General features: G+C 39.0%; 1 protein-coding gene across 4 annotated transcripts in view; it reads left to right on the plus strand.

Annotated features, from left to right (window-relative positions):
* Positions 1-10,679, plus strand: part of LOC105205791 (microtubule-associated protein Jupiter) — a 71,558-nt gene that overhangs the window by 57,028 nt on the left and 3,851 nt on the right. For 3 of the 4 annotated variants that reach the window (XM_039449381.1, XM_039449382.1, XM_011175300.3), the window contains exons 2-4: positions 5,622-6,022; positions 7,327-7,350; positions 8,865-8,945. In XM_039449381.1, coding sequence (XP_039305315.1) covers positions 5,622-6,022; positions 7,327-7,350; positions 8,865-8,945 — 506 coding nt within the window. The remainder of the gene's footprint in view (positions 1-5,621; positions 6,023-7,326; positions 7,351-8,864; positions 8,946-10,679) is intronic. The other variant, XM_039449383.1, reaches the window with a different exon arrangement.

A 10,679-nucleotide genomic window follows, 5' to 3' on the forward strand; every position in this document is an offset into this window, starting at 1 on the left:
GCATGACAACCTATGATCTCGTCCAGCGATCTGAGGAAGTGTTAGAGACGGCTAAGCGCATAAACGGCGAATTGACTCAGCAACACTCGACGCAACGGCGCCTTGTTCACGCGAGAAAAAGACTCGGACAAGCTCAAAGTGTGTTGATGCACAATACGGACAAGTGAAAATGTTACATTGTGCGCCAGTTGTATGAACGGGTTGACATTTCGCGCGTCGGTGTCGTAATTAAGGCAGGGAAACGCACACAATGACCATTGTCCGAATATGCGATAAAAATTCAGTGTATCAGCACAATACCCTAGCGTCTTATTATCGACATCCTTCTTTCGGACCTCACTTGACGTTGTCAGGAGCTCAGTACTCGGGCGTGACCTTTTCTAACTGTTCTTTTCTTCCTTCGGAGAAGAACCCTCGTTGCTCTATCTTCGCGGAAACTTATTGAGCAATCGCGAAGGAGTCGCTTACAACAAAACAATCGCAATCTCCCTCAAATCAGAAAAACATTTATAAAATTGTCTGAATAATATTATTATTATTCAAGAAAAAATGGCCTATATATTATCGAATTGTACGATATAAATATAATATACAATTATATTTAAATTTAGTACGAAATTTTTCCTTCAACTTTAACCTTGTATCTTTGAAACTAATCCGTTTCGAACATATGGTCATATGAGATGTTCATCTTGAATTAAAGTGAAGAATCATCCCTTAAAATCTTTTAGAGGTCTTAACGTTCTGTATATGTTATAACATTCGGCCAAGGTAAAAAATCAGATAAGGAGCGCCATTAACCTGGAAACGAATTATTATTGTGCTATCATAAATTCGATTTTTCTTCAGACGTTCGCGTGCCCGTCGATTTTGAATCGATTATCTGTTGACTTATTCTTTTGCGCGGAATTATACCGTGACAGGTCAAGTACAAGGGACGTCGTGCCGGATGGTACGACCCCATCGCCTTGGTATTCCTCGAAATACTTTCCCCGTGCCATCCATCGCGAACTCCCACGAGATTAATCGATGTTTGCCATGACGCCGAGAAACAGGATCGTTAAGCCTTTTATCTTTTGTCTGAAGGTATTTTATTTCTCGGAATTTTTCTACGCGACGAAATTCGGGAGATTGTGTAAGAAAAAAAATTTTTTTCTCGCTAATACTTTTTTTTTACCTATTATACCTATTATACACTCCAAAAATACTTTTTTTTATAAAACTTCAAGTACCATTTTATAGGTAATTTTTGAATTAACGAGATTTACGTTGTAGATGATCGAAAATTTATGATTAAACGTTAATGTTCATATTGTAGCCGTTACAATTTTTTTTTATCATCGCAGGAATTATAATTTTTCACCTACGATTGTCTAAAGGAATATTCGAGAACTGTCGGGTTCCGAGGTTCTTGCATGTATCTACATAACTAACAGGTACCACAAGCCAGATGGATTGACGTCTGTCCCTTGACGGCTGGCTGACTCACCATAAGATGCGTGAAAAAATGACAATGAGCCATGTGAATATGTAATTGGCAAGAACAACATCATAGTTTCCACAAAAGCCGTCGCTGTCTCGTAAAAGCGTTAATTCCGCTCATTGTAGTGGTGCCAGGCAAAGTGGATAATGGTGGTGCCTCGACCTTATTTCCTAGCGGCGTCGATTAACCGGCGCGGATATGTCTCGTATAAGGTATACGCGCAAATATACGTCGGTTTCGATGTACTCGCGTTGTCAGTTAGGCCTCGTGAATGTTATAATCAGTGTACATCGCGCCTTGATGATAGACCTCGGCACCATTTATTTTCCCGGGGCCCCGATAGTAGTAGCCTCGTAGTCGGTCCCGTCATTCAATTGTCCGATAATCTAATAGAAAAGCCAACGGTTAACGATACCCTCCCCCTCTTCTCTCTCTCTCTCTTTCTCTTTTATCTCTTCCTGGTCCTCTGCGTGAGAAAAATGATCTACAAGCGTGATACCGTAAACCTATTTTCGCGAAATTGCGCCTCGTAAAAAGCGCATAGCGGAACATTGTCCATAACCGCATACCTCCTCTTTCTTCCTCTTCGTCTGGCTACGATGCATACGGTGTTTTTCTGCGGGATGCAGTTGGTGCACGCAACGCCGGCAAATCACCGTCTCGGATTAGTTGCATTTCTCGACGAGACGAATCATCCACTTTAATTGGTTGCGCTCGAAACCTTTCGGCGAAACCTTCGGTGAACTTGACGACGAACGGAGCAGTTTAGGATTATCGTATGGCCGTTTGATCTCCCAAGTGAATGAACACACGCAAGCGGTAGGAAGATACGTTTAGCGAAATTCCAAAGGTTAATTTAAGAAACTGGTACATGTAATATATATTATTATATGGGGAGGGAGAGAGGGGGGCGGATGGGACGAAAAAAAATGTTGGACGCTCGTTCGAACTTGCATAAGCAAGCTAACCGCTGTAAAACGATTCTGTTCTTGCATGACTTTGATCTTATAGGCGCAACGTCATTATTTCTCTTATTTTCTCGATTTTAAATAGGGAGACTTCTCGCACCCATCCTTTCAACGCGCGTTTTCTTCGCCGCGTTCCTCGTCGCGATAATCCAGGAAATAGCTCGCGGTTACCTCGCAAAAGGGTTCATCCGTTTTTCTCAGCTCTTTGGAGAGCGAGTTGCCGCACACCCGACGCCATTCGTTCGCTATAATATTCGTGTCGTGTTGAACAGCCATCAGCGCGTCTTGATGAAAGAAGAAAGAAAATAAAATAGACCGTAAACCGTCGTCGTTTCCGAGACTCGGAGCCGATCGTTCCTGGCGTCCCGAACGTTGCTGGACGCGAAAGCAGGTTGATGGCCCAATTAACGCGAGCATTGCTCGCGTTAATGGATAACCGCGCAGAGGCGTCGTACACACGTCACGTTAGCATATTTCCCGGCGCACCCATCCTGTGTCCCCTCCAGGATTGCCTGCTTCCTATGGGTTCGATTATCGTCGTGATTCGCACTCGCGTCTTATTTCGCGGCTACCTTTAGCGAGAGACGTGTGGACACCGCGTCCGACGTGTACTGGCACAACGTGTATCGCGGAACCGAGAGACACAATGGAGACCGAGACGTGACATATAGAAAATTAAAATTGTGCAAATAACTAATAATTTAGCCTTTATTTACGATCCTGTGCCGAGCCACTCGATAATGTTTGTACCATGCGGGATTTTTACTATCGGAAAAAATTGGGAATACCTGCATGGGATTTTCAGGGGATTTATTTTTTGTTCTCGAAAATATGGATTTTCGTGGAATCTCTATTGATATCCTCGGAAATTTTTGAAATTGTACTTTTAAATTTAAATTCTATTTTTTTTGACAAAATTATTATTTTTTTATTTTTTCATGATAATACAAATTGATTAGCAATAAATGTAGCATTACAGCAGATACGCACGCTATAAATTACATTTTTCATAAATGTCTTCAATTATGAATTCTTTGATCTATATTAAATCTTGAACACATTGAGAACTGATTAAATATTTGATCTTCGCTCGTTTGTGAAAAATAATTGGATCTCAAATAAATAATTGGAATAAATGAAATTGTTGTGTCAAACAGACGGCTATTTATAAGTTCACTCGTCGACGATAAAATTCTGTCTTTCATAAATGACATTTAATTTTCTATTAGTAACTACTGTTACTAACTACGAAACCAACAAAAAGTTACGCAACATCGTAAAATCTTCATTAAATGAGCACTTCGAAAGAAATAAAATGATGAGAGATCGCAAATTAATGTCGAATAATCTGCGTGTTCGATGAAGATGCATCCTGCGTCGGTGATACTGCAATAAACTAACAGAAGATCTCGCAAAATCTAGCTGCACGCAGCTCCCCGACATTTCTATCAACTTCTCTCCTATATGCAATCATCCGAGATGTAATAATGCGGAAACGTCCATTCATCATCATGATAGTGCAACGCGCGAGATGCTCGCCGCGAGATGAAGGCTGCGCGTTATTAATTAAACCGGAACGTCATTTTCTTATCACAAATTAATGATTTCTTATTCTTGTCCGTTAATTTGTAATGAGCGGAACGCACGATTATTTATTCTGCAATATCATTTCCCTTTGTTTATTCCACACCGAAGTGTTACATATATTATATTACTACTAATAAAAATGTGTGTGAGTGTGTGTGTGTGCACACAGAAAAACGTTACTTTACATTCAGTATTTCTATTTGTTTTCTCATATTTATTTGATCAAAATAATATAACTCCAAATAAAATATTATTTTGTTGAATATAAATTTTTTAGTTTTGTTGCATTAAACCATGTTCGGCAAAAAAACAAGATTAAAATATTTTTCAATGAAATAACAATTTTTTTTATTATTTATTTTTTGAAACGTTGGACACACGCAATTTATTTTATAATTAAAATATTGATTTGATTGAACGATTCCAATGTAGAAATTTTTTTAAGTATAAGAAACATTACAGTATTTAATCTAGTCGATGCCTAAAGTGAAGACATTTCTTCAATCTGACAGTAAAGCCTTATTTAACTCAATTAATATCAGGCTCCTCTTGTGTTAATTATATAAAAAAAAACCAATCCTTCTTCGAGGCAAGTTGTATTTTTCGACCTACTGAAAAATGGGGACACACGCGCGTTCCCTAAGTGATATTACTTCTAATTAAAGCCCGCCCGCTGTAGCCTTTCAGAGAGAAAAAGGAAGTGCTTCATATTCCTAATTACTACGGGCCTCGACCAGTTCCCCTTGGTTTCTTTTTTTTACCCCCTTTCTTTTTAGCTGGTACGCACGCGACAATGCGCGCGTGCCGCACGCACCGCGTCTCGTTAAGCGAAAATCAGCATCCGCAAATTGCATCGTTCGCGCTCTCCATCCCGCGCTAGTATTAGCTACGGCGTATTAACTTATCGAGATGTAGAGCTCGGGATACTGTACTCGTTCGATTCGATTTCACCGTTGGCGATTTCACCATTGTCAACGCCTGTCGCATGTAGTTCATTCTTGTTCTTGAAGATTGTTATCGCGATGTTATTTAAGAACATCGATGAATATACATGTATACATGGGATACGTTTTTTGTTATATTTAGAAAAGATTTAGGAACAGATTGTAGAAAACATGGGCGATTCACATCGTTGATTAATAAAAAAATTTTACATGCCAAATCACTGCTTGAGTTTTAATAATAAATTGGGCACGAATTTTTGCACTCATCAATATATACATGTATTCTTTTTACTCGAAAAATATATTTTTTTTGTAAAAGATTTTTTTACTCTTGAAAATCGTTGAGATATTTTTATAAGATTTTAATACTCAGAAATTTTAGAAATTTTACTTTTAAAGTGGCTTTTTTGTGATTACGAAACGTTAAAAAGCACAATATACATTTATTTTGAAGCTTCATTAAAAATTTTCTCCAATCTTGAATTTTTAATAAAATTTTGAAAAAATCCGGGAATTCTCAAGGAATTCTTTCATAAAATTTAAATAAACATCCTGATAACCGAACGTTAAGCAATGTTATTCTTTGACACGCGCGAACGAGAATAGGTTCTAAAAGTTTTTGTCTTGTCTCAATTTTAGGGTGTTGAAACCACCTGGTGGCGGCAGCAGCGACATTTTCGGCGCGGCCCCGGAAGAGACGAGCCCTCGACGCATCAAGGCTCACAATCAGTCCCAGCTGGGCTCGGCCCTTTTCGGCGACACCAACGGCGTCGACGGCCCGACTGCTGCGGTGTCGCGCAGCAGCAAGCCTGGTAATGATTCATACAAACGTCTGTTTGGCCCCCCCGATGCCCCACCCACCCCAAACGCGAGAAATCACATGCGCAGCAATATTCCCCTCAGCGGGGGATCGTCGATTTCGTCATTATCGTCAGGCACCGCGACCTCGCCTGCGAAGAGCACGGCCAGCAGCAACTCTACGTCGGGCTTCGCCAACGGCTATGCCAGCAACGGCAGCAATTCCTTCAATGATATGACAGGTAAGAGCCTAAGGAAGCGGTAGCGAAGTCTGTCCCGGGGTGGACAACAATGGTCTGTCCACTTTCCCTCGGTAGAATCTGGTTTTATCGTTGATATCTAATTAGCGATTCGATGATACTATGCGAGCTATTTAATATTTAAAATTATTGTCTATGTCTCTTTTGTGACATTGCATCTAAGAGAACGATCGCTTCGAATAAAGAACTATGTGTTTGGGTTCCGAGTGAACAGCCATGAGTCATATTTTTCTCACATGACGATATTAGATTACGTTCAAGGACTTAACCGAATTAATGAATCAAATACATTCTAGACATTATGTTAATGTCTTTTGTACAATTCATTTCCGCCGTACAATTCATCATCGCGGGGAGATGCCCTGAATACAGAGAAATTGGGCAAGTCCCATGATTCATAGACATAATAGCGAACTTTGAACCGAGCTCTAACACTTAGGGGACTTATTTTACAAGATTGTAAACTTTTTAATCTCCTTTTGATGTCCTCCAATCCTAACTGTATCTCAGTGCTGTTCATCAGGAACCTAACTTTAATAAAAAAAAAAAAACTGAGCATAGTTCTTTGTTATTTTCAGATGACAGATTGTTTTATTGAAAAATGTACAGATATATGTCGCCCCGGGACTCTCTAAACTGTTTCCACATTTAGGTGATGCTCTCTTTTATAAAACGTGTCCAAATGCCAAGGGCATGTCCGGGAAAATACGATCCCGATCTAAGTTGAAATATGTGTGTGTGTCGCAGGCTCTTGGCGTAAAAATGGTTTTCCGTTCTGATTATCGCGTTCTTGTCACGACGGAAAGTAACTTTCTCATCAGGAACGGATATTCGGTCTCTGGGAGTTCCATGTTTGTTAAAAGTACAAGCAAACCTTGCATTTTAAGAACGATTTTTCTCTATTGCGCGAATTAAAGAAAGACTAGAGATATTTCATTATATTGAGCGCGCTGATCGCGAGTGCTTTACATGAAAATAAAAAAAAAAAAAAAACGTTTGACCAATCGACAGCGCAGCGCTCCAGAGTTTTTCTTTTGCTGTTCGTGAAATCATGTCTAATTAGATCAATCATGCCTAATTAAACCAAATCGGCGAAAGTTCGTTTTTCGATGAAACATGAAATCGATACGATTGTTTTGCGCAAACCGAGTTACCGCCGAGTCGGCTTTTGGCCCGTTAATGCGGAGCTAGCGAGACACCAAGCATTCTAAATGAAAAATATCACTGTTTAATGTATACAGCTTTTTTTTTAATATATATATTTTCCTTCAACTGTTCGCAAGCAGCTTTTAGGAGAAAGAAACGATTTCGTAAGTGTGTAACGAAACATTCAAGTAGATGACACACGACACTATATCACACTTCTCTGATCATAATTAGATAGCAGTAAATCACTCTCGGGAATTATTTCGATGAAAAAAAAAAAATGATTGACGCTCTCGTCAAGAAAATTGATAACGTGATCATCGCGATGAAACAAAAAAAAAAAAAACGTTTGATTTGCCATAATTTTCATAGAGAATTCGCATCATGTATCCCAACATCATCACGTTATTTTAGGGCCTGCCACGAAAATAGGAACACATATTTTGAGTTAGACATGCCGTATAACACACATTTAGGCTTTAAGTTCGTACATTCTGCTAGTAACATAACATCTCGCTTTACGTTAAATTATTACTTGTATTATTTCCCTGTACACCATTTGCTCACTCGTGATGAACTCTTAGTAAACGACATTGAGGCGCAGTAAATCACGAAAGGAGAGAACTTCTTTCGATCGCAGCAGTAATCTCTCAATGTAAATTATTTTATCGATTCTGCGCTACATATATAGTATTATTAAACGATGGAATTCCAATAGATTAGGAATGCATTTTGTGATTCGTGACTCGTCACTGAACAAAATTTTCAAAGGGAATTTACGCGATAGAGATGAGATATTTCGATGTCGTTTGCGAGATGTCATTCACAAATTTTCGAGAACGAGGTGCACCCCATTAAAACTCGATCGCAATTTATTTGTTCGCAATAACTTTCGATCGGTTTAACAAAGGCACGCACGACCGCGGGAAAATTTTTCCATCGGCATATTAACAAACGTCGGAGAGAGACGTTCCATCGACGGTACACGTATCGTCGGCAGAAATGAAAAATATCACGGTGAAGTTTTTCTTTCTCTTTCATAACTGGCACAACACGCGAATGCGACTTGTTTCACTCTCTTACAATATCACTATTGTCTCTGTAATTTTGTTGCTGTAAATAATCATCCCTCTTCACTTCACAACTTGAGCACAACACACACCGTTTCTATTTTGCTTTTTATCTTAGTTTCTGTCGTACGGACGAATCCAAGATATCGAAGATGCCCTTTGATAAATATCGTAGATATCGAGTTAAATTGAAAGAGCTTTGATGTCACAAATGTAAATGATAAATCTAAATCTAAAAATCTACATGATAAATCTAAATATTTTTATATACAAAATTTATGGCAAAGTAACTCACGTTAACGTTAGTTGAAGTAGTAAAATATAATAAAACAATATAGAAATGTGAGATTTCAAGTTTCGATAGTTTTCTCGGGAAGGGACCATGTAGCACGGTATCTGCGATCCGCCCGTACGAATTGCCCGCGTATTAACACAAGTTGGTTGGGTTACGGTTGTGGGTTTTGCAACGATGTTACGGTGCATGGGGTGAAACGGTGAAATGGCTCTGTGGGTTCTCTTACGCACGTCGCTTCGCGCGCACGTGGCGAAAACGTTGGGCTGTCGAACGGTGCGCGAACCGCATCCCCATCGCCGCGTCCCTTCGGCAGGAGGATTGCCGGCGCGCAACCCAGTCACCGGAGATGGAATCGAGGTGACGCCCGTGAGGCGCATCCCACGAAAGTATCGAGGTAACATTCATTAATTAACCGATGTTGTTTTTTTTTATTCCTTACTAATTCCTTTCTCAAGACACGCGTCTCGATTTCCCCGATTCCTGATCATTTGTGAAAATGAAAACTTTCAGTCGCCGATGACACAAATCGGAATTTGCTTCGCATCTCGAGTTATCTGACCAACGCAAAAATATATAGATTAAGTAAATTGTAAATTAAGTAAAATTTAAGCAGCCAAATAATTTTATGTACTATTTCCTAATTGGCAAGTGGAATGCTTATTGTTAACTGCCTTAATTCTTTCAACTTTTTCAAGCGACTCTTGTGAAAGGTATTTTAGAATTAAATTTAATTTTATAAATAGCATAAAAATATATACATATATATTGTTTCGAATTGTTGTTAATTCAAATTTAAGTGAAATCCTTTTTCAGTTTTTCTGTTTTTTCTCTCTTTCAAGTTGCAAGTGCCTTATTAAAAGATACTTATCTAATCGAGCCAATTTTCCGAACGCGAATACATTTGTATGGAGAAAAACTTAATTACTATCGCGCGAGTTCTGTTTTGGAGCACGGATTCATAATTGAGCACATCCGCTAATAAATTCGTGCTAATTGTAAGTGCAAGAGTGTAAATTTCTCGTTATCCCGCAGCACGTGCAACTCGCGAATTGTGTTAAATGCAATTACAAAAAGTAATAACCACGCGGAACATAAATATTTATACGAAGGAAACGTAAGCGCACGCGCGTTTTTCACGGGCGTTCAAAGGAGGTCTTGAACGCAATCTTGCAAGATTGAAACGAGAGCTCTCGCGTGTGGCAACAACACGCGTCCGTGTAGAACTCTGGTTCGTGGAAATGTCTTTGAACGCGAACAAGATCCCAAACGTAGCGAATTGTTTATCGAGCAGCGTGGAATTACGATCGTGGTGTACCGTTACACGTCTTTTACGTTACTTAATCGCGATACGGCGAGTTTAATACGGTAATAATATTCGCCTATCGCCTCTCGTGTCGCTAGGAAATACGTTTAGCGGATCGTATCGCGTAAATCGGAATCTGCAGAAAGGTACACGGAAAGAATGGTTTTACTTTAAATGTCTAAAAATTTAGATAGCTACAGGTCTGAAAATAATTTTGTTGGATCATGAAAATAATTGTGAAGGACGTTAAAACATGGTGAACAATGTTACAAAAGATTTTGACACTCTAGCAATTAGTTTGAGCGTCATAGTTTAAATTATACTATTGTAGTTTACAGCCAAAAATTACTTTGAACCAGGTAAGGTGTTTCTTATATATTTTTGGACGCTGAAAATAATGATGCAAGACAAAGTTACATTGGTACGTCAGGTTTCCGAAATAAGAGATTCAATGTGAAAAAAGGCTTTCTTCAAATTTGAAAATTGATTCAGCTAAATTTTTAGATTTAATGAGACCTTAAAACCGTTCTTTCTGTGCAAAAAGAAAAAGCATCGATACCGTGCTATTTACGTTTCGAGCGTTCACGCCGTTCGTTGAACTTCAAAGTTCGACGTGCGTCACTCATCAAATTGATAAGACAGTTGATGAGACTTCTTAATAATTATTTATAGAAATTAAAAGTCAGCGATGTCATCTCGTGAAAGGAGAGAATACAAAACTAATTAACAATAGACAATGGATTCGCGTTTGTCCGCTTCCCATTCATTTTTGTATCACAAAAATTCGATCTCATTTGGACTCATTCGAATTTACATTGAAGACTT

This window comes from Solenopsis invicta, chromosome 5 (assembly GCF_016802725.1).
Source record: "Solenopsis invicta isolate M01_SB chromosome 5, UNIL_Sinv_3.0, whole genome shotgun sequence".
NCBI classification, from domain to species: domain Eukaryota; kingdom Metazoa; phylum Arthropoda; class Insecta; order Hymenoptera; family Formicidae; genus Solenopsis; species Solenopsis invicta.